The 25216-nt window shown below is 38.9% G+C and overlaps 1 protein-coding gene across 1 annotated transcript in view; it reads left to right on the top strand.

The window, feature by feature from the left end:
* pign (phosphatidylinositol glycan anchor biosynthesis, class N) overlaps positions 1-25216 on the top strand; it is a 63535-nt gene that overhangs the window by 14204 nt on the left and 24115 nt on the right. The window contains exons 6-15 of the mRNA XM_007895471.2: positions 1086-1207; positions 3111-3241; positions 4668-4784; positions 7765-7805; positions 11084-11143; positions 11487-11579; positions 13621-13676; positions 21600-21678; positions 22950-23132; positions 24395-24537. Of these exons, the coding sequence (XP_007893662.1) occupies positions 1086-1207; positions 3111-3241; positions 4668-4784; positions 7765-7805; positions 11084-11143; positions 11487-11579; positions 13621-13676; positions 21600-21678; positions 22950-23132; positions 24395-24537 (1025 nt within the window). The remainder of the gene's footprint in view (positions 1-1085; positions 1208-3110; positions 3242-4667; positions 4785-7764; positions 7806-11083; positions 11144-11486; positions 11580-13620; positions 13677-21599; positions 21679-22949; positions 23133-24394; positions 24538-25216) is intronic.

The raw sequence follows: 25216 nt of genomic DNA, 5'->3' as shown, positions 1-25216 counted from the left end.
TTGGTGATACCTCGAATACAAATTATCAGCTGGATTGTGTCTTTGACATCACAACTCTCATCGAGTGCCAGTGAAAAACATGCAAAATTGCTTACTTTATTTTGTTACTGTAGATGCAGGTTCTCAGAGATATCCTCGACACGTCTCACAATAGTTCACCTTGACAAGCTAATGTTCTCGAACTGTTTTTTCTTGTCTGGTCATAAAATCGAAGCAGAGTCAACTATACATTCCTTTATAAATTCTCCTTCAGAGAATGGTTTGCTGTTCTTCATGATTTTGTGTGCAATCACATAACTCACTCTTGTAATCTCATCCTGGAACGCAAATTGTTTTGTGAAAATGCTTTGCTCTTTTTGCGTTCGAACAACCATCAGCTGAGATCATCAGCTTTCTTTCCTTTTTCTGCAGCAGAAACGTTCTTATGTTTGCAAGCATGTTTGCTCTCAAAATGGCGATTCAAGTTGGAGTCTTTGAGCACTGCCTCACTTTCTTTGCAAATTAAGCACACAGCTTTTCCACCCACATTAGTAAAAAAAATTTAGAAGTCCATTCTTTGTTGAATATTCGGCCTTCAGCGTCCACTTTCTGCTTCTTTGATAAACTCATTTTGAATTAACGTCGTCTTCAGTGAAAAGTATTGCCGTGGTTGTCGCGCGTGCGTGTTTGAAAATTTTCCAATCCATTCATTTCTGACGTCAGTCTGATTCGACACTTAAGGGAGCGTGCGCACAACTAAGCAATGTGATTGGCTGATGTTCCCGGTCTGATTCAAATTCGAAATTTGTTGGATTTTCTGGGACTGAACAAACTATAATTTTTTCTATTGCTCGACACAATGACGGGCCGGATAGAATCATTTGGCAGGCCGGATACGGTCTGTGGGCTGTATTTTGCCCACCCCTGGTATAGAGAAGATTGTAGCTTATTAGAGAAAAATACGCACTTTCAGTACTGCATAATCCTTAGGTAATGAAATGAAAGCATTTTTTCCAGATATCCAGATAGGTTATCTGTCCTGTTGAAATGCTCATTGCAAAATAACTTAGTATCGTTATGTTATATTCTTGTTTTATTTCCTTTAGGAATTTTTTGAATTTGCAAGTAACAAAATTCTCTTAGATAAAATGAGAGAAGACAAGATAGTTTATTTCCTCCATTTACTTGGGTTGGACACAAATGGACATGCGTACAGGCCAATGTCAAGGTAATTACTGATTGTACTAATATTGTATTCTTATACTATCTAACAGTGCATTGCCTATACCTGCCATTTCATGGGCAGTATTAATCTTAATTTTAAATGAACAATAACAACAACAAGATTACATTTGTACAGCGCCTTTCACGTCGGGAGTATGTCCCAAGCCGCTGGACAGTGTACAGCATTTCAGACCACCCTACATCACCCTACATAACTGAATTAAACTCCCTCCTTGTGCACATCAGAAGAGGGCAGAATTGGGCTCATTTATGATGCGCCACACCCCAAATAGATTGCTGATGTGAAAGGTGCTACACAAATTTAATTTGTTGTTGCTGCTGCTGATGGAAAGCTATGCTACCATGCTTTAATATTTTAAAAATAAGTGGCACACGTTTTAATCTAAGCAAACATTTTATGCTTTTTTTAAAAAAATAGCAGACCCAGTCAAAATCATTGAAGTATTGATTTTTAACAACAGGCTACTTGAAATAGGAACCAGCAGTGCAATCCTGCCAGTTGTTAACACATTGTAGGGAATGCATAAAATAATTCTAGGATCTGGAGATCATAACTTATTTGGACAACAGTTCATGTAAAAAACAATCTAGTTATTTTTTGGGGGAAAACGCTTGTCAATGAAGATTTTACTTAACTGGATCCAGTTTCATCTATTACAGGACTCAGATGTTTATATCACTGATTAGTTTGTGGAGCACTTTATTAGAATTTATTGTAATTGTGAGTAGGCTAGGTTTTCTCTCTTCCGAGCACTCTCCATGTCTCCACTTTATCTCCAGAACATGCAAACTCATGTTGGGAACTGTTACACAACAATGGACACTTGTTGAAAGTTCACCCAAAGTGGATGTTTATCAGGTGTGGAACCAGATAGGAATTGAAAGGATTAGTTGAGGTTCAGATCAGCCATGATTTAATTAAATGGCGGAACAGGCTCGAAGGCCTCCTCCTCTTGCTATGCTCCTATGATAGTGGGTGATATGTAATTTGACAGTGGGGATAGGAGAGAATCGCATGTCATCAACTAAGATCCTCACTTTCCAGCCTGGGTCACCAGACAATATAGTAACTATGGTTACATTTTATTTTTACCCTTCCTTAGCCGAGAGGCACTGAAGTCAATTGTTGTGTCCCTTCTGCCATTCTTGCTGACATCGGTAATATATCAGAAACCAAGCTCAAGTTGGGGTCTTGCATGATCTGTATTGCTTTAATTGATACTTGGCATAGCCCTTCTACAGGGCTGTTTGGAATTAAATGTATAACTAATGGAAAAATATTCAAGCATTATAATGCCATCAACAGCATATTTTCCTCAGTGCACCCATGTCAGGTAATATGAGTCGAAGCTCAGAAAGTAGCCCTTTATGGCTGCATTGTGACTTTAAATAATTTTCTATGCTAAATATTATTCTGGTTTCTCTGAGAGATTGGACAATTAGCCAAATTTTAGGCTTGGAGCAGGTTTGAGACTGTCGAGACTAATTTCATTTAGGACTCTCAACAGCACACTTGCATCCCATCTGTCTTAGTTGGACTGATGCCCAGGACCCAGAGGTTGAAAAGAGAGTATTTTAACTGCTCCCATCATCTGGTCCGTGTACACTAATGTACAACTTCAAAGGTGGCTTTATTTACTAGCTTATGAAAAAGAACTTTATTCTTGTACTTCATGTTTTATTCAACATAAGAATGTATAACTATATTTTTTGCATTTTGATAAACTGAACAATAAAATCTGATAAATTTACTCAAGCAAAATTTAACTAAACTAACTTAGACGTGTTATTGCTGAAAGGAGTTTATTAAACTGATGAGGCACTGCAGCATGTTTTAGCTGAGTTATATATTTAATGCAGTATTATTTTCCTCACCCTGTACACAGCGAGTACAAGGAGAATGTCCGAATAGTTGATGCAGGTATCCAGAAAGTGGTGTCCATCATTGAAAACTTCTACGGAAATGATGGGAAAACTGCCTTTATTTTTACTTCTGATCATGGAATGACAGATTGGGGTAGGAGCTTTTTTAGTTTCTCTAATGATCCCATTTAGACTGCACATAGATTTTTTCAGTATTTTGCAAATTGTATGGCTATGTTAGTATTTAATTTTTTTTATATTGCTAAAAGGAAATTGTTTACAACTACACAGTCAAAACACTTCACAGAAAAACAGAAGCTCTTTGAGGTATTCTGATTTGATAAGATGCTATATAATTTTTTTTTATTAAGGGTCCCCTTATTAAGGGTATTCAATAACTTTGACCTGGTCCAATTTTCATAAAAAAATTGAAGTGCCTTTATACAATAATGTTACAAATTGAGAGAAAACTGAGAGAGGTGAAAATAGAGAGAATCCCATTATAACTTCTCTCTTGGTCTATCGTTGTCTTAACCATAGCACTGGTATCTGTGGACTGAAACACTTTGCTTCTGGTGCTGACCAGCCAACTGTCTGCATTATCAGTGCATGGTGTTCAGCTTCCTATGTGCAAGAAGTGCCATTGATGCCACTTTGCAAAAGAAGTGATGTAAATGGGGCTTTTTGTGATTTGTGCACATGCGCAGCATACAGGAAGTTATGTCAGCATCACCCAGCTTCCTCCCTTGCCTCCTTCAAGGCCGGTCTCAAGACCCTTCTCTTCGACCGTGCCTTTGGTCTCCCTCCCACCTCTCTGCCTTCCCTCACCGCTACACCACCCCTCCCCCAAGCTCGGGCCCCAACACCTGACTGTTCAGCACTTTAGGATGTCCTCCCGACGTGAAAGGTGCTCTATAAATGTAATTTTGTTATTGTATCTTTCATGGATTGAAATATCCACTTGCAAGTGGTAAAACAGAATATTACAATTAAATAGAGTCATGTTTTAAGGTTCACTGCTATCAAAATAAAGTACCCTTTAATATATAATATTGTCGTATTCCTTGGTGGATTAAACTGATGAAGAGCATATCTACATTTTACATATAACAGATGCATTTTAGTAATTTAATTATAGTTTTGTTTCTGTTTGTATCACTCATAGATGTATTGCCTGTAAGATTGATACATGGGAAATAATATTTAAAAGTCAACATGTGCTGTGTTTCATAGCTTTTTAATGATGTTATAACCAAAGCTACATTTCCATAGAAAAAACACAGATTATCTTATCAGGGCTGATGTGTTATATGCTCTTCACTAACGTGAAAAACTATCCTCTTTGTTTCCAGAACTTCTGGTCATTTACATGTTCACAGCATGATGTCACTAGTGAGCTATTCACCCTAAATGAACTGTTCTACTCAATAGACAAATAAAATCCAAGTTTTATGTTCAAATTCAAAAGTACACAAAGCAAAATTTACTTTTTTTTGTCTTTTCTTTTGAGTTAGAGTCATTCTGTGCATTGCATCACATCAAATCTGTACAGTGATCTATTTATTTATCTGATGCTGTAGGTTCCCATGGTGCAGGCCATCCCTCAGAAACACTAACTCCATTGGTTGCGTGGGGAGCCGGAGTAAATGGACCACGACCAGGTTCAGGCCAGCAGTTTCCAGATGATTTTTTGCAAGGTACTGTAAGCAGTGTTTAATATTGATGGTTTAAAAGTGAACACCAAAAAAGGTACAGTTAATTTGCAGCTTGAATGGTACCAGTTACCGATAACATATTATCTCATAAGTTTGGCATAAATTCATGCTAAACAATTTATTACTGCAAGTAGTTTACGAAACTCCAGTAAATTGTTTCTAGAAAGAAAGGTGTGCTGTGGGACTAGGTAATGGAATTGATAGCAAATGTATTTCTTTAGCTATCAGGAAATTCTTGTCTTTGGTGGCTACAGAGGAGATTTGTGCATCTCATCCTTTTCTTACTGAGCCATGGAACCATAGAAATTTACAGCGCTGAACAAGGCCACTGCTCCCGACAGGACATTTTGTATCCTAACTACACCACGCATAAAAAAAATTGTCCTAACTTATTTCTCTTGTTTGCTAACTACTATATATACTACTACTAATAATAATAATCCTTGTATTTGTTATAGCATTTTTCACGTCTTCTAGACGTCTCAAAGCGCTTCACAGAATATGCTGTAAAGTGAATTGACTATATATTTGTGGGCAAAATATCTTAATATATCTTAATTGATGTCCTCTAGTTACTGATCCATCGACCAGTGGAAATAATTACACCCCATAATTTTAAAGGCGTCTATCAGATCACTCCTCAGCTTTTTTTTTCCAGTTGGAAAGGTCACAGTTCCTTCAGTCTCTGCTCATAGGCCAAACCCCTCATCCCTGGTATTTTAGTAAATCTCTTCTGCAACCTCCTTCCTAAAGTGGTTTTGTATTGGAGATTCCCATTTATAAACCTGAATTACAATAATTTATGATTATTACAATTACAAATTAATTGAACCTCTATGTCCCCACCCTCTCTGCGCCAGCATTGGTGGTCGAGTCTTCTTATGCCCTAACCGCTGGAATTCCCTCCCTCTATCACTACCATTCTGTCTTGGCTCCTGTCTTTAAGTCCTGCCTCAAATATTGCCTTTTTAAACACACCTAGGGTTGTCGCCCCCTCCCTTCATTTCCTTGCTCAGCATGCATCCCTATCCCAGTAAAGGCTCTGAAATGTTATCCTACATGTCATGTTTGGCCCAAAAAATATACAGTTGTTTTACTTTCCAGTATATTCTGTGAAGTGCTTTGAGACTTCCCGAAGACGTGCTAAGGCACTATATCAAATGCAAGGATCGTTATTATAATTATAAAGACAAAGTGTTGATATTTACCTGGTAAATGTAGGAGATTGTTTTTATTGGCATTCGGATGGAAGTTAAACATTTCAAATTTACGATGCGCTACAGTTGGAATTCTGAGGGTCAAATCTATGAATCTCGTTGTTTTGCTTCTTCTTCCTATTTTAAGAAACATATCACCTTGAGCCTGCTGTTGATCAACACCTTTATTTTCCCTCCTTTCTCTCGATCATATATTTTAAGCTCTTTGAGATATTCAGCTGATCTGAAATTATAAATGCATGTTTCTACTCTTGTGAGCCAACATATTAGTTATCATTTCACAGAAAGTTCCCATATTATTGGGTGATTACACTAGAAGAATAAGTAGAATTTAGATGAGGTAAAATTACATCTTACTCTGGACTACTCTTGTCTAACTATGTCAAGTTCCTGAACAGAATTAAGAATGGCCTGGGAACAAATCACCCTATCATAGCAAGATTAGTTGTGGCAGAAGAATGAGCTTGAGAGAGGGGAAGGAGACGTAATCAGATTGCTTAAAGCAAAGTTATGCAGATATACAATTTATATAGGGCCTTTGATGTCAGCAGGATAGCTCAAACGGCTTTACACAGCTGCTGGTTACCCAAGCTGGGTAGGTTGGGGGAAGAAAGATGACCGAAAATGCGGTCAAAGAGGTAAGTCTTAAATTATTATTAGTTGCCTGCAACCGGAGAGAATGGAGGAAAGAGAGGCTGGGTAATTGAGAAGTTAGATGAATTATTGCTGGCAGCACCATAAATTGAGTTAAAGATCATTGGAAAATTAGTTAAATTACATTGAAGATTTTTAAATGATTTCAATTTAAAATGTTTTTAAATGTTTATTTTAGTTGTATGTGGTTAAATTATAATGATAACGTTTCTGTAACCATAGCGTTTGAATCACCATCCCAGTGTGTGAGCTGAACATGTTTTTTTAATGTAAAAAGGCTAGTGCAGGCAGCCTTGCATTCCTGGTAGCCACTGTGCCAATTTGATATAAACATTGATGTTCATTGCTCCTATACTGTTGTGAAGACAATGATGTGTTCTGAGGAAAAAAATCAGTTGATGTACTCAATAATTCAGTATTACTAACAAGTGTTTCTATTTACATTACTTAACTGGGTCATCCAGTGGCTTGGATTTAGTGCCCAGGAAGCTGCTATCTACATGCTTCATTTTGTGAACATTATCTGTTCAGTCTAAGCTCACATTGTCTAAGATGCCACTCTAATGCAGTGCTGGGACGGCATTATTGGATGTGCCGTCCTTTGGATGAGAGGTCCTCTCTGCCTGTTCAGATGGACGTTAAAAATCCCACGGGACTGTTCAAAAAAAATGGAGTTTCTCCCGGTTTCCTGGCCAATAGTCGCCCAGATATAATTTTTCACTCACTCCATGGCTATAAATGGGACATTTCTGTGCGCAAACTGGTTGTTGTGTTTCAGCCACAAAATATATAGTCACAACACTTTTCAGTATATCCTGTGAAGCACTTTGAGACTTGGTCACCCCCCTTCCCGTCCCCTCCCTTCTCCCCCCTGACCCCAGCTCGGGTCTGAAATGCTGTACACTGTCCAGCGCCTTGAGACGTCCCCCCAATGTGAAAGGCGCTATACAAATGTAATCTTGTTGTTGTTATCTGACAGAATTTTACTATCTGGTACAGTCGAGCAGCTAAAGGTTAATTTTAACTTTATTTTAATTTAACTTTGTAAAATTATTTTTACCCCATATATGTGCTCTGTTGTCTTCTTTCAGAATGGAAACTAAATGACTGGAAGAGATTAGATGTAAATCAGGTAAAACAGTTAGCTTATTCTGTATTTTGTTTTACATTGGATTTGATATTAACGTTATGATTCATGGTGCTCCCTTATAATAAAGCCTCGGGGGAGATCATTTGGCATTTTTAACTGTCTGCATGCATCCAGAGTTAATTAATTCTCCGACTGTGCTCTAGTTAAAATGTACACTTTATTACACAATTTATAATGATCCTTGCTGCTGACCAGCATCTAAACAAAACAAATGTTTTTCTTGCCAAATCTTAGCAATCATGAAACACTTACGAATCATTGCACACAATATCAAATCTGAGGCTGGTAATCTGTATATAAAATGACTACTGTATCTATCTGAAATGGATAAATGAAGATTAAAAAGCCATAGATGATTGAAGCCGGAAATATAAATAGAAAATAACAGGAATGCATGGTAGACTGTCAAAGAGAAGTTAGATCAATTACTTCTGGTACTTCAATCACGCGAAAATTGAGTTAAAGATCAGAGACAGGCAACTAATACGGTGAATATTTATAATAAACAAAATCACATTTTAGAATCAAGGATTTAGCCTTTTTCATATTTTGAAGGGTAGGAGATGCATTGCTCATCTCCTTAATGGCAAGGAGGCCCTGCTTACTTTGACAATCAGCTGTTTATAGTACTTTGGTCGATATTTCAATCAGCGCAATAAAAAGCAGCTTCCCTGTGCACTAGCCTTAAAGAATAAATAGCTGTCTTTCAGGCCATCAGCCTGCGTATGAGCAAAGCAGGAAATGATGTTGGCAGCAATCTGATGACCTGGAAGTTGGCCTTTTTAGTGTTAGAAACTAGCATAGCTGACTTCCAGTTTATTAGATCGCCTCCAACATAATAAATTGTATAGAACATGTGCAAAAAAGCAGGAAGCATTATTGCTAAACCTCCTATGCATGGAGCAGGATCGACTGCACGGATGATTAGTCGTTATGGTGTACACAGTGCAGTCGTGGTATACATGAGTTTGTGCTGTTGTGAGGTGCATTATAACGTGAAGTGCTGCACTATAATACGTTTAACGTGCGCAACAATCCAAACAAGGGGTCATGAGCTCAAGATCGCAAGAGAAGGCAAGCAAACAAATTGAGGTTTAACTATTTTTCACAGAAACTGTTGGAATACATGGAAACCTCTATTTAGGAGGCAGTGGACGCAAATTGTTCAACAGATACGAGAACAAATCAGACATTTGCTGAAAAATTAATTTGAAAGTTATGAAGATAAAGTAGTTGGAATATTTAGTATTATCTTATTTATTTCTTAAGAATATATATGATATATTAAAACTTTAGGGCCAGTCAGGTGGACTGTAGGTTTTGTGGGTTCCAGATTTCCTATGATTAACCAACAAAGCATGAAGAACACAGTGTTTCATCTGACCAATATTCCTCCATCAGCCAAATGCTAAATAAAGCAAATTAAGTGATCATTCACCTAACCAAAGTTTATGTTATCAATAAATGCATAGATGTCTTATGTTGAAGAAACTGAAGGGTTTCAAAATGGAAAGATTCTGGAAATGTAAGAGTTATGAGATGATGAAGGATATGTTATAGGAACAATAATCCTTGCATTTGATATTGCACCTTATCACATCTTCGAGACGCCTCAAAGCACTTCACAGAATATACTGTAACGTGAATTGACAATATACTTTGTGGACAAAATGTTTATTGGGTAATCCAGATGGCTTACTCTTGCAATATTCCTTGCATTTGTTATGGTGTATTTCATGAGGGGTGGACATCTCAGAGAGCTTCACAGAATATACTGTAATGTGTAGCGATTGTGTCTTTTCTATGCAAACTACGTTATTTATGACTCTGTTTCAATGTAGTGTTCTTGTTTTAGCCAACCATGCTGCTGTTGTGTATGTGTGTTTCTCTGTGGTGATGAACATGCAGCTTCCCCAACTTATATGGTTACAAGACATTTCTGCATGAGCCTTAATGCAATACATGGATTGTTAGGTTTTATCTGGTGTTTACTTTAACTCCACGTTCACCATTTTCTGAAACTAATTAATACAAAATTGCATGCTGAGATTCCATTTTTAGGCCTTATGGCCTTGTGATTTGCATAGAAGACCCACAATTAGGACTTTTGAAGCATAATTCCTTTTCTAAAGCAGCATTTCAAAAGTTGTTACAGTTCCCCAAAGAAGTTGCTTTAATGTTAGGAATTCTTAAATAGTTTCATTTTGTAGGTAGTTTGTGTAATGTTGTTAATGCAACTCCCCAATGCAGTCTTTTGAAATAATTTAGGTTTATAGATTTCTATATAATTTTGTAGATATAATAGATCTTAAAGCTTTAAATTTCCCTTTTATACCACGTTTGCATGTTATTTTCTCTCTCTCAATATTCAAGGCATCTTGCATTTAATATAGCCTTAGCTCTTCCCAATCTGCGCCTAATACTTTCTGGAATTAGGTAAGCGGGAAGCGTTCCTCCAGGGACAGAGTGCGCATTCCATTCCAACAATCTATGTCTGGGATTTCAATGTGTAGGTGGGATACATGGAAATCTCAGCTTTGTTTGGATACTCTTAAGAATAGAGTTCGGTTTCCGCATGTGCCAGACACCCGACTGACCTAAAAAAAAGTACTTTTTCATTGTAAAATCGCTAAAAGCAGTGAGTTATTTTGAGCTGCATTATTAATAATCATAATAATAATATAATAATGCATTTGTTATAGCACTTTTCACATCAGGAGGACATCTCAAAAAGCTTCAGGTGATTTACTGCACTTGTAGGCAATTGTGGCAGCCAATTTGAGCACAGCAGTGTCCCACAAACAGCCATGAAGTGAACGACCAATTTTATTTGAGGGATTGTTAGCCAGAACACTTGGAGAAACTCCCTCCTCTTTTCAAATAGTGCCCACCGGAACAGGCAAACTGTACAGACAACAGTGATTCTATAGCTGAAGGATGATACCTCCAGCAAGTCAGCACTCCATTGAAGTGTTAGTCCAGATCGTGAATCCTCATGTGCGGCTTAAATCTTCTGTCAACTGACCTAATGCCGTTAATGCTACCTCCTGAGCCCATTTGAAATACCAAAGTTAATTCCATGATTGAAAGCTTTGACAAGAACTGTGTTTTCAGTCTGTGCTAATGCTTCTCTTGAACAGTTGAATGTGGAATACTTGTATTTGGAATGCAAAATGTATGTTCATTTGAAGCTCTTATTCTTCTTATTTATGATCATTACAAATTTTTGCCATTGTCCTTTTCTATTTTGCAAAACACAGGCTGATATAGCTCCACTGATGGCTGCTTTAATAGGAACTTCATACCCTCTGAATTCTGTGGTAAGCTACTACTTTTTTTTCATCTTGTTTATTTCATGAGAGTTAGGGGTTGAAAATAAATTTCTCAGCTGTATATTGCTTCCTCGCCTTCCCTCTTCATCTATTTTTTGTGAGAGCACTTCATATTTATCAGTGAATGACATGTTGTTGCATCTTTAACACATAAACTATTACATATTCCCTGCGGTATTCCCAGCAATTCTTGGAAGACGTGACGACTGCAGTGTAGTGCTATAGATCCACAGTTCTTTACATGGATTTGAACTTGTATTTATTTTTCAGCAGCATTTCCAAATATTTTGCCCCGGGAATTTCGGATTAAATATTATATTTTGTTTGACAGGGCATTTTACCTTGGGAGTATTTAAACAGCAGTGACCTCTTCATAGCTGAGAGCATGCTAGCAAATGCCATGCAGATATTGGAACAATTTACGGTATGACTTTTTTTTGTATAATGAACAAGGATTTGAAATGATCAATTAAAAATGTATAAATGTTATTTCAAATACATGTATTTTCTATTTGATTTAATCTTTCTCCTTCCCTTTATGGATCTGTTTTCCCCAATCCGTCCATGACGTCAATACTCCATTTAAATTGCCACAAAGTTTGTTAAATGGTTACTTGCTTGTTTCTGGGACACTATGACAAGACAAAACTGACAAGACATGAAGTACTGGATCAATCCAAAATTCAAGTAACTCACAAGGTTGTGAAATCATATTGAAGTGAGAAATAAAGAAGTTGCATTTTCAAAGTCCCTGTAATGTTGAAACGTCTTAAAGAGCTTTACAATAATTAGTCCTACTTGTAGTGGCTTTCTATTTTGTAGGCAAATGCAGCAAACATTTTGCAGACAGGAAAGTCCCACATACAATCATGAGGTAAATTACCAATTTATCTGGAGGATTGTTGACCAGAATAGCACTAGAAACTTTTTACATTGTGTCATGGGATTTTGTGCGTGCCATTTTTAATGTCCATTTAAAGAAAAGAAAGATGGTTCCACAGTTTACCATCTCCTCTAACTCCCTCGGAACTGCACTAACGGTCAATTCACTGCTACTAGATTTTGAATATGAATGTGGATTGTGCAATGAATAAATGAGAAAAGGTTATTCTGGTCATTCAGGACATTCTCATTCCCTCTGATAATGCACAGGTCCTCCTGAAGGTCATTTGTTCCGTAAAGCCTCTCTCTCTGTGGACCAAGCAAATGAACAAAACCTAGTCTTTTCTCCTTTAATGTCAGACTTTAGTAAAATCTTAAGGCTGTACTGTGATGATGTGCACCAAATGTTTAAATAAAAATATTAAACCTTAGCTGAAACAAATAATCTTACTATTAATTAGAACTCTTTGTAACAGTTTAATTTATTATTTTTTAAAAGTAGTCTTGATAGTAAAGTAAATTCTGATGTTGAGGGCTCTTTAAAGAACATAAGACCAGTAATACAGCCATCTAGCTAATCAACCTCGTTCAGAATTAAATCATTCTTCTTCATTTTCCAAACAGTCATTTGTAGCTCTGTCATACCTTCTGCACGCTACTAAATCAGGATTCAACCTTAACACTTCTTTGAGCAATTTAATTGACTTTCATTTCTTATAGGTTCTCATTATTAATTGAGTCTGCATAATTTAGCATTTAACTTGCTTCCTATTATTAGTTCCAAGGCAATGGTGCTGGGATACTCATTTTGGCATATTCACTCTGTCGCACTTCCGATTTAGTTAACTCAATGGGTGATTTAGATTGACTTGAAAGGTACCAAAGAGCCGCCCAGGTGAAACTTTAATATTCAATCTCATGAATGTTTTAAAGCCAAAGCTCTATTGTCTGATTTCTATGGGGTTTTGCTATAGAATGGAGGACAGAACAGATGCAGAACACTGAATAAGATTTTGGTTTCAAATGGTTAAAATAAAGGACTAAGGGAAAATAACATTTAAAATTGTAAATAGTGAAGGGAGAATGGACGAAAACAACAGCAACAACAACTTGCACTTATATAGCACCCTCCATGCAGGGTAATGTCTCAGAGTGCTTAACAGTGGCAGAGCCTGACTTCGAGTCGGGGTGGGGAGGTGGTCGTAAGCACAGTCAAAAAGGAAGGTTTTCAGGTGGAACTTGAAAAAGGGAAGAGAGAGGGCAAGGTCGAGGGATTGAGAGAGAGTGTTCCAGAGTTTCGGGGAGTAGTGGCAGAAAGCGCGACCTCTGATGGAGAGTGCGAGGGACGAGCAGGAGGCCGGTGCCAGTCAAGCAGAGGCGTCAATTGGTGGATTGGGGAGTGAGGAGGTCAGAGAGCTAGGGAGGTGCTGGGAGTGAAAAAGCTTACTGGAAAATCCCTAAGGCTCTGTAAAAGTTGTCGATGATAATTTATTGAAATGTGAAGGTGTTTAAGAGATCTATGATTTAATGTTCAGATTATAATTTTTTGTGATCTGAAGATATTTTAATTTTCTATTTTTCAGATAAAAATGCAACAGAAAAAAGAGACCACTCTGTCCTTTTTGTTTAGCCCCTTTACGTAAGTAAATTCAAGGGAAGGAGGGGCAAGAGTTGCATCATTGGAGAACTAAGATGATCTTTTTTGCAATGCTGTAAAATTATAAGTGCATTTTGTCACAGATGCTGTCCTAAGGTCCCATCTACCTTTTCAGGTGGATGTTAAAGGTCCTGTGACACTATTCAAAAAAAGCTGGGAGTTTCTCCCGGTGTCCTGACCAACAGTCCCCCAAAATAAAATTGGTCACTCACTCCATGGTTCTTTGTGGAACACTACTGGTGTAACTGGCTGCTGCATTTCACCCACAAAATAAACAATCAATCCGCTTTACAGTATATCCTGTGAAACCCTTTGAGACGTCTCAATGACGTGATAAGGCGCTAAATCAAATGCAAGGAATATTATTGTTGTCAATATTTCTTAAAACTAAGACAAAGAAATCTCGTTCGATTTTTATGGTTGTGCTGGAATATTACATGAGACCTTGTGGCACTAAACTGCAGTAACCCTTTTTGTTTTACACTGCAGTATTTGAGATTTATGGATTAGTATACTTTACTACAGTTAAATGCTAACCTGGTGTTAAATGGTATCCTGGCAAGCATTCCCAACATTCTCTTACTCTTGCACAGAATCCATATGCCAACTCTAAGACTACTTAGGAGTAGGTATCGTATACAGACCTGCAGAAAGTTCCCAATGTTTTAATAGGTTCTGGCATAGAGAGAGAGACACTCACTGACAATCTCAACAGCCGGAGCTCCTAGTGGAGTTGAGCCCATTTCCGGGGATACGAGTCCAGAGCCGCCCTGCCCGCAGTACCATCAGATAAACAGCAAGAGGCACGGGTGGCAGAAACTTCACTTATTAGCATTTTATAGCAGAGAGCGCTGTTTATAGCAAATTCTGCGGAACATTTCAGTCGCACTTTTCTATTGGCCCAGGGCATGGGTAATGTTCTACAGGGAATGAGGGCCACACTCAAAAGTATGCATACCCAGTTACTTTTAACACAAGTAGCTCAATGGTTAGAGCGCTTGCCTCGCAAGCGAGAGACCTGGGTTCAGTTCCCGGTAGGGTGAAACCTTAGGCAAATTTCCTTACTCCACATGCCTGATAATAATACCTCAAGAAAAAAAACAATAATAAAAGAAGATTGATCACTTCAAATCCACGACTGTGGGACACTGCTGTGCGCAATTGGCTGCCGTTTTTTGCCAATAAATATAGTCAATTCACTTTACAGAATATACTGTAAAGTGAGTTGACTGTGTTTTGAGACGTCTAGAAGACGTGAAAAGTGCTATATCAAATGCAAGGATTATTATTATTAATGCATCTGAGATCTGATTGTGATGCAGTAACTTCAAACAAACCTGTGGATCATAGAACAAATGCACAACTTCATTAAGCACAGAGTTATCAAGAGGGCCTGGACATCATCATAACTGGTTTGAATGTAGCTGTGCATGTGGACCTGGGTCATATGAAAAGGATGTATGTTCGAAAGGGTTAAAATCACTTATTTTGGTGCCTGCCTTTTCCAATTCGTATTAACTTGAATGAATGCAACCACAATTGTTTCTTATCTGGAGATGAGAAATTTGAACTTAATTAATATGTTCTGGAAAGCTCACAATTTAATCAAGATGCCAGATGGCGGGTTGTTTTGTTGCTACTGGTTTTGTTTGTTCCTTAAATACAGGCAAGTACAACCTTATTTGCACAGTGATAACATAGCTGATGTTTTACCTTGAGGTGGAACAGAATCAACAGCTGTATAGTTAGAGATAGACTTTGATGTATGAAATGAGTATTTAGTTAAATCACCAGTTGTTGAAAGCAGGGCTGAGTGGAGTGCCCTATCCTCACATCAGTGAATTTTTGCTGCTTTTTTGTTGAGATTTCTGAATGGCCTGGTGAAAATCAATGGTAAATTAAGCCATTCGAAGCTCAAGATGTAATATAATATATGTAATATTTCAACATAATAATAATAAAAAAATAATTTGGTCACTCAATCCACGACAGTTTGTGGGACGCTGCTGTGCACAATTCGCTGCCGCGATTCACCCACAAAACATACAATCAATTCACTTTGCAGTGTGTTCTGTGAAGCGCTTTGGGACGTCCTCCCGACGTGAAAAGCGCTATATCAAATGCAAGGATTATTATTATTATTATATTCTGTGAAGCACTTTGAGATGTCTCGAAAACGTGATAAGGCGCTATATCGAAGTATTATTATTTATTATTATGATTTGAACTTAATTAAAACAAGACATATTGATCATATTCGGCCTACTCTCATCCTCTGTGGAAAGGTGAGAAGGTGCTAAAAATATATATATTTTAGGTTCCTGATTCTATCACACTCACAGACCATAGTATAGAGATAATCCAGCTGTCTGGCAAGAATCTGCTTCATCCTCACTGCATCAGAGAAGCTAATAAAATAGGGTTCTGGAGCAACGAACATTTTGTTTGCTCTCATTTTAAAAAAAGAAGTACTTGGAGGAGTCAACAGTGAGAATTCCCCCAATCTTCTCTGTTTCCATTCTGAGTCATGCATGTGGAGGGTCCAGCGTTTCTCTTGGATGGGGAGAGAATGATTTTAGTTAGGGTGTGCCAACTGGCTGCCACCGAACTGTGGTGCTGTTGGAGATCAGACCACACCAGAATTCTGCAACAACAACAAAGATTAGCGGTACTTCTTTGAAATACCCTCATTAACAAATAAAATGTTCCTCGTGATTAATGGATAGAAGCAGCAACATTTTAGCCTTTTTATAATGTCGGACAATGAATATCACATTTATACCAGTTGCATGTGAGAGATCTAAGGGATTTTGGAGTGGGGAAGGATATTTAGGCTAAAAAAAGTAAATCCTAGGGTTTGTATAACTGGTTTCTCTGTTCTTTTATTTATTTCCACTTATTCATAATTGCTATTTACTTTAAATGTAACATTTTACAAAGTCTGACTTTGTAAGAATAGACACTAACACAACAACAACAAAATTACATTTATAGAGCGCCTTTCACGTTGGGAGGACGTCCCAAAGCGCTGAACAGTCAGATGTCAGGGCCCAAGCTTGGTGGAGGGGTGGTGTAGGGGTGAGGGAAGGCGGAGAGGTGGGAGGGAGACCAAAGGCACGGTCGAAAAGAAGGGTCTTGAGACTGGCCTTGAAGGAGGCAAGGGAGGAAGCGAGGCGAGGGGACCGTGGGATGGAATTCCAGAGTGTGGGGGCAGAGAGGCTGAAAGCCCGGCCACCGATGGTAAGGCAGGTCGGGCGGGAGTCATGGAGCAGGCCGGAGCCTGATGTGGGGGAGAAAGGACAGTTCAGGGTCAAACAAGATACCCAGGTTCCTGACTGGCTTAGTGAGGTTGAGTGTGCAGCTGTGGAGGATGATGCTGCCAGCGCCTCAGGTGCGGAGGCACTGGCACGAGCCAATCAGGATGGCCTCAGTCTTGCTGACGTTGAGTTGGAGAAAGTTGGCCCTCGTGCAGGACTTGATGTTGGACAGGCAGTCAGTCAGAACTCCAGTAGTCCTGGAGTTGAGGGTGGAGGCAGAGAGATAGAGTTGGGTGTCATCCGCACACATGTGGAAATTTACCCCATGTCTGTGGATGATGTGACCGAGGGGGAGCATGTAGAGGGTGAAGAGGAGGGGACCGAGGACAGAGCCCTGAGGAACACCGCACGAGACGGTGCGGGGGCTGGAGGAAAAGCCGTTTGCTGCAACAAAGTGGAGGCGGTGTGAAAGGTGGGACCTGAACCAGTCAAGGACAGAACTTTGAAGGTTGAGGGGAGAGGAGAGGCAGTGGAGGAGGATTGAGTGGTCCACGGTGTCAAAACACAAATTGGATTCACCAGCAAGTTTGCCCCCTTGTTATATGCTCCTGTTCTAGTTTTGTAAAAATGCTATATTTATTAATGTATGTTTAACTATTTAATATGCAGCTATGGGCAATTTGGGGTCTGACCTTGAATGACAACTCATTCAATAGTTTACAGTTTTCCTGTAAATTAGTCTAAATGTTATATCTCTAATGTATTAGCTTTGGATTGCAGGAGCAGTGGTCCAAGTGAATATTTATGTTACTTATGCTACTGCCAGGAACTGAAAGTTTTTTAGTTGAATGTCATGCTTGCAATAGGTTAAAACTGATTAACTATTACTTAGTTGTTATGGCAGCTTTAACAAAAAAGACTGAAACCATCTGTACTTGGATTTGCATTCTCACTTTTCCTTTCCTCCTTAACCCTCCAGATACAGATGAGGTTCAATGTAGATAAGTGTAGGTATATGGTGCTGAATAGAGGTAGTAAAAATAGGAGGAACGTGCACTGCAAGGATGAGACAGAACGTTCTAAGGATTAGTTGAAAGAGACCTAAGGCTTTGGTTGACTGTTTCCAAATATGAAATTATAGGAATAATATAGGAATAATAATATAAAGTAAACCTTGAATTTGAAAGAGCACCTCATTGTGTTGTTGAAATGTCACAAAATGCTTCACAGGATTTACAGTGAAGTGTAGTGACTGTATTTGTAGATAAAACATGGCAACCAATTTGTGCCTGGCAGTGTCCCACAGACAACCATGAAAAAATGACCAATTTTGTTAGGTGCATTGTTGGCCAGGTGCATCGACTCATGCCATGGGATCATTAACATCCACCCGAACAGGCTAACGGGACTTTGGTTTAACAGCCTAACTGAAAGATGATGGCACCTTGATATATGTGGAGCTTGAACCCACATCCTAGTGACTCAAGAGTCAATCTGATGCTTCATAAACAAGGCAAACAGGATGCTGGATTACATTGCCAAACATATTTCAGACATTTAAAAAAAATACTTGATGTGTTATGTGTTGGAAGATGTTAGAGTGGGTTTCTGGAAAGCTAAGATCAAATGGACGAATATGATCCAATATGATGAAGGGCCTTCTTCATATGAATCTCTCATGATAACATAAAGATGCTTAAGGCAGGGTTCTCTTCATCACTCAAGAATTTAAGTTTAACGGTTTGTTTCAAATCAGTTGAAGTAAAATCCAATTTATACTGCATAGATTGGTTCCATTCCAAAACCACCTCCTGGAGTTATACAGCACTTTTAGTGTTTATTCATTGAAGAAACTGCAAGGATTGCATGGATTCAACACTAACTGCAGTATAAATGGAGCATAAATAACATGGGAATATTTAGTATGCTGTACATGTTATGCTGCAGTATCATCAAAGACTTCACCGTTGTCTGAAGGGAACTCTTTGAAAGGGAAGTATCTTATAGTCAGGAACTAAACTAGAAGGCAGCGAGAGAGATTTAGCACCAGACAAGTGCTTTCTCCCGATAATTTGAGTAGAAATGTCACTCCTATTTTTTGCTGTTGGAAGTTATTCTGTTTTATAAATTTAGGAAATTGTTGATATAAGGGCACTCCCAGAATGTAGCAATTTGAATTAACTAATAGAGAAGTTTACTGTGAGAAGCTATAACTGAAATCTAACCACTGCAGGGCAGCAATTCCCAAGCTTAGAAAATGATGGTAGATGATCAATGGTGAAATATTGCCTACAGCTCTGTAAATAATATTTTTTAAATGAAAAAAGCTTTAAGAAATGCCAGAGGTAAACTAATGGGCTAAACTAATTTCAGTAAAAATTTGGTTTGAGTAAAAATCTAGTTTTGGAAGTAATCTTTTGCCTGTAGAAGGTATTGACATTTTTGAAACCTTTATTTTAAATAATTTTATAGTGTTCTGGTATTGTAGACATGCTACATGACAGGAGGTATAATATTGGATAACTCACTACCTGATTCCTCACAGTGAAGTCCCAAACTAGCAAGGCAACTGACCTAAGGGCATATCCGCTTGGATGATTTGTGGAGAAATTATGTTCTTCAAATAACCTTGTAGTATCTCAAATGCTAATTAATGTATCAGCTTTTTTTTGTGGCTCTTTAGGGAAAGTCAAAGGAAATACCATTATGCTGCCAGGTTACTTTACCAATATTTAAAATAAAATTCACAATATGTTAACATTTTCAGAAGTACTATTAAAATTGTTAAACTGAATGTTTGAACATTTATGGTACAGGACTATGAATCTGGTTGTAAATTTAGAATTGAAGTTATGCGAAACATCATAGAGAACATTCTCTGGTCTATATGTTAAATGGAACAGCCCTGGAGTATGCAGATTAGGATAGAGATCTAGGAGTTGTTGTAGCTAAATGTAGGAATTTATCAGCTTTGTGCTTGATTGTAGAAACAAATTAGTAAGCTATTAGTTGGCATCAATGGAAATATAGATATCTAAAGAGTTGACATTCTGTTTAAAGCATTGCTCAGATCATTATGGAGTGCTGTGTGCAGTCCTGGTCACCTAGCCTTAGGAAGGAATAAGAACATAAGAATTAGGAGCAAGAGTAGGTCATTCGGCCCCTCGAGCCTTCCCCGCCATTCGATAAGATCATGGCTGATCTTCTGACCTAACTCTAATTACCTGCCCTATCCCCATATCCCTTAATCCCTCTATTTTTAAAAATCTATCAGTCTCAGCCTTGAAGATGTTCAAGGACTGAGCATCTACAGCCTTCTGGGGTAGTGAATTCCATAAATTCTATGAATGCCAAGGTACAGAAGCAAATAGCAAAGATAATTCTAAGTATCAGAAAAGTAAGACATATGGAAAGGTTCGGGAAGTTGGACTTTTGGAAGAGGGGAGAGTTCAAGGTAACCTACGTGCAGTTTCAGGATTATAAAGTGAATTGTCAGAGATAGTGTAAGGAAATTGTTCACTGTAGTAAAGGGTATACATACAGTTTAAAAATGAGCAATAAATTACTGAAGAATATTGTAGAATATTTTACCAAGGAAGACCATTTAAGTGGTGTGGGTTCAAGAAGCACCTAGTTTTGTTTCTGGAGAGTAAAATCATTGAACACTATATTGCAAAGACAGGATCACTTTAAAATCAGAAAGAGGCTTGTTAGGTTAATAGTTTCCTTTCCTAAAATATATATTTTAAGTAAACCGATCATTTTTGTAGTCTAGGTTTTGTATTGCAGAAACTAAATGTATCTTGCATAATCCTCAAAAAAAAGTAATGGGCTATTGTTCCAATGTTAATGGTGTGCATTTTGCAAGAACTTTATCTAACTGCACTTACAAGATCATTACCCAACAGATTTCTGCATCAGAAATTGAACTTCAGTTATTGAAAGGAATTAAATAGAGTAGATCAGTGTTCATCTTGCAGAACCACATGTCCTTCATCTGCAAAATTGCTGGTACTATTCAGAGCCTGCATCTTTTTCTGTCTATCTGTGGGATATTGACTCTTAAGTTGGCACAGTTCTGAACCAATCTTGTTAACCAAAATAACTCTGAGCATTATGATTCTTGACAAGTAGATGAATTATGCCTACCTAGCTTATTGTTGCGCTTATTCAGATTTCCTGTTCAGTCTGTTTATAAAATCTCAATGGAAATGAACAATGTATTCCTGTAAATATACAGACTAATATTTGAAATATGAAGATTCTGGAAGAATTAATTAGTAAATTTATGTAACTTAAGTTCTCCTTTGCAGCATTGTGCACTTGTGTCGGATGAACTCATTGAAGTTTAACTGGAACAGTAACTAATTTTGTCTTAGGAGTGCTTAATTATGGTTGATGTGAAACTGCATTTAAATTACATTCATTTATTGTTGGATATGAATAATATGGATGAAATGTATATTGTATCCCATCTATGTATTTGGAGATTACTCTGTAATCATAAATTGTCATCAACTAGGCTATGGTGATTGAAAATGCTGAAGTTGTCTTGTACCATTTTAGCCTCTGTCAGACATCAATTTGTATTAGTGAAAAGCTTCCTTGCATAACCAGAGAATGAACATTTTTTCTTGTCTTTTAATAGACCTCTTCAGCTTTCCAATCAGCAAGACATGCTTCGTACAGCAAGATTATATATTCAGCAACAGCAGTACAATCAAGCAGTAAGTATTCTGCTGAAAGTAGCATTTCCTAACCTCTCAAAGCATGTTAAAGAAGCAATATGACTAGTTTTTTTTCAAAAAAGAGGGCATATTTTGCCCTCAGCCTTTGTTGGGGTGGAGAAATGTACATTTAACAAAAATATATTTATTTAGCTGATTCTTGTGGTCCTGTCCCCTTCCACATCAGCTGGGGGCAAGGCGGGGAGGGAGGGAGGGGGCAAGGCAGGGAGGGAGGGAGGGGGCAAGGCAGGGAGGGAGGGGGCAAGGCAGGGAAGGAAGGAGGGGACAAGGGAGGGAGGGAGCAAGGCAGGGAGGGAGAGAGGGGGCAAGGCGGGGGGGCAAGGTGGTCAATAATAATAATAATAATCCTAATATTTTATGTAGCGCTTTTCACATCTTCTAGACGTCTCCAAGTGCTTCACAGAATATACTGTAAAGTGAATTGACTGTATATTTGTGGGTGAAACACGGCAGCCAATTACGCACAGCAGTGTCCCACAAACATTCGTGAATTGAAGTGACCAATTTTATTATTATTGGTTTCTTTTCCTGAGGGATTATTATCAGGCGTGGAGTAAGGGAATTTGCCCAAGGTTTCGCCCTGCCTGGAATCGAACCCAGGTCAAGGTCAAGGTGGCGAGGGAGGGGGCAAGGCGGGGAGGGAGGGAGGCGGCAAGGTGGGGAGGAGGGAGGGAGCAAGGCGGGGAGACAGTGAGGGAGGGGGCAAAGCGGGGAGGGAGGGGGCAATGGAGAAGTGGGGGGACAAAGCGGGGAGGGAGAGGGCAGGGAGGGAATGGGGGGCAGAGCGGGGAGGGAGGGGAGGGACAGAGCAGGGAGGGAGATGGGAGCAGAGCGGGGAGGGAGGCGGGGCAGAGCGGGGAGGGAGGGGGGGCCAGAGCGGGGAGAGAGGGGAGGGGCAGAGCAGGGAGGGGCAGAGCAGGGAGGGAGGGGAGGGGCAGAGCGGGGAGGGAAGGGGGCAGAGGCGGTGAGGGAGGGGCAGAGCGGGGAGGGAGGGGGGGGCAGAGCGGGGAGGGAGGGGGGGGCAGAGTGGGGAGAGGGGAGGGGCAGAGCGGGGAGGGAGGGGAGGGGCAGAGCGGGAAGGGAGGGGAGGGGCAGAGCGGGGAGGGAGCGGGGGCAGAGGCGGGGAGGGAGGGGCAGAGCGGGGAGGGAGGCGGGGGCAGAGAGGGGAGGGAGGAGGCAGTGACTAGTTACCACAAATTTATTTTATATTGATTACACCAGGTTTTATTCATAACCTTTTTTTCCCGCAGATCAATCTGTGCAAGTCATTAATAAACCTCGCTCTGGAAGGGCTCTCGTATTATCATACCTATGATCGGATCTTCTTGGGAATGAGTGTGGTGCTGGGGTTTGTGGGATGGATCTCTTATGCTTTTGTGCTGATTGTCAAACTCCACACGAGTATAAGCAGGCCAGTCTCCAAACTGGAAAAGGTAGGTGAGAAGTATGGGATTAAACTGTATTTTGGGCTGAAATGTAGCAGCCAGTTTGCACCCAGCCATGTCCCACAAACAGCCATGGATTGAGTGACCAATTTTATTTGGGTGATTTGTTGGCCAGGACCTGTTTGTTGGCAAATGCTCTAATAATTAAGGCTGTAAGAAAATCGGGGGCTGCGATTTTGTTGCGGAAACCGCAACTTTAATTAGCACGCACCCCAATTTTTAATCACTACAGTGAGTACATGCGCCCGTTGGACTATTCACCAGTGCATCAACCCACTTTGGACTCCCTTTGGACTTTCCTCATGTCCATCAACCCATTCTGCACTCTCATCCTACTCTCCTGTATGTTGAGAGGGTGGAAAGGGTTGCTGGACAGATGGATGGTCCAATGTCCAGTGTACTCACTGCAGATGCTTGAACTGATGATACCAAAAGCACAACTTTAACATATAGTGGCCACAACTTTTGGGCCAAAAAATCACAACTTTCTTACAGCCTTACTAATACTCTTATTCTTTCCTTCACTTCAAGAATTAAGAAAGAGCCTCTTTCTTATTTTCAATGATAGGATTTTAAAAAAACATCCGATGCATGACATTTCTTGATTTATTGTTTTTTTTTTTGCTCCTCTTTTCAACGTGTCCGACAATATCCTACAGTAGGAGCTTTGGCTCTTACCTAGGTTTCTCAATAATAAAGTGTAAAACTATCCAGGAAGATCCTGTTGCAAGCCATTGATAGAACATTTTGAAACCAATAGATTGCTTAAGAAATGTTGCTTTCCAGTTTATCTAAATACAACAACAACAAACTTGCATTTATATAGTGCCCTTCATGAGGGGCAGCGTCCCGGAGTCCTTGTAGCAACAGGCTATCAAATACAGTAATATAGTAATCCTAAGGCTAAACTGAAGGCTACTAAAGTGACGAGTGAGTACTTATAGAGTGATAACACAATCCTTGCATTTGATATAGCACCTTATTATGTTGAAACGCTTCAAAGAACTTCAGAGTTTTTCCAGTAAAGATTAGTGACTGTATTTGCAGGCAAATGCAGCAGCCAATTTGTGCATGGCAATGTCCCAGAAACAGCAGTGATGTTCATGTAGCAAAATTGAAGCAATTTTCAATCAGTAAATGTTATTCTGATGATGCTTTGACATATTTTTATTCTGAATTATCTATGTAACTTTAAAGGCTCTTGTTCTCACCCTACAGTAAATGTGCATTCTGGTTCCTGTGCTTCACAGCTGTCATCCAGTGATCGTCTTCCTGCAATATTCATTGGGACTGGTGTACTGATAACACTTTTTCTGCTGATTCAGAGCTGCCCATGGACCTATTACATTTACAGTCTGTTGCCAGTCCTAATGTGGTATGCAGTTATAAAAGAGTAAGTGGTAAATGCCATTAACCTGCTGCCGGTTGCTTTGTAAAACAAGTATTCCATAATTTAGATGCAAGCACCAGATATTCCATACTTCAGTGCAATAGTACATGTATTAAGTAAAAAAGAATTGGTGACTCAATCCACGACTATTTATAGGTGTGCTGTGCTGAGTTGAAAGGAGACGATCGTCTCTTTAAAATGTATTTATTTTTAGTTGACCAATTTAGCATGCTGAAGCAAAGTAGGTTTTGCTGCACAGGTTCGTGATTTAAATTTGTTGCTGTGTTTAATGTCTTTACAGGAATTTAATTTAGAAAATGTATGTGTGGAAAATGTTTACTTTTTCTGCAGAACTAAGTGGATAAGGCCTTATTATTTGGGATAAGTTGTTTTGTAAACTAGAATCCTCCAACATCCTGCACTTTGTGTCATTTTCACAAACTACTACATCTTTGCTTAATGGAAATGAATATGGTTATAATGAACAGTTGCAGTATTTTTGTACTGGATTAAAGGCAAAGAGATGTATAATATTTGATTTAATTAATTCAAGATCACCTATTTCATGTTTCAAAAAAAATAATTCTGGGCAAAAAGATGATTTTTGCATTAAATCAATATACTTGGTTCATAAAACACAGATTTTTAACATCCCATTATTTAGATTATAATTCTATTAATA

This window comes from Callorhinchus milii, unplaced genomic scaffold, assembly GCF_018977255.1.
Source record: "Callorhinchus milii isolate IMCB2004 unplaced genomic scaffold, IMCB_Cmil_1.0 Scaffold2, whole genome shotgun sequence".
NCBI lineage: Eukaryota > Metazoa > Chordata > Chondrichthyes > Chimaeriformes > Callorhinchidae > Callorhinchus > Callorhinchus milii.
This window is presented reverse-complemented; position numbering and strand designations above follow the sequence as displayed.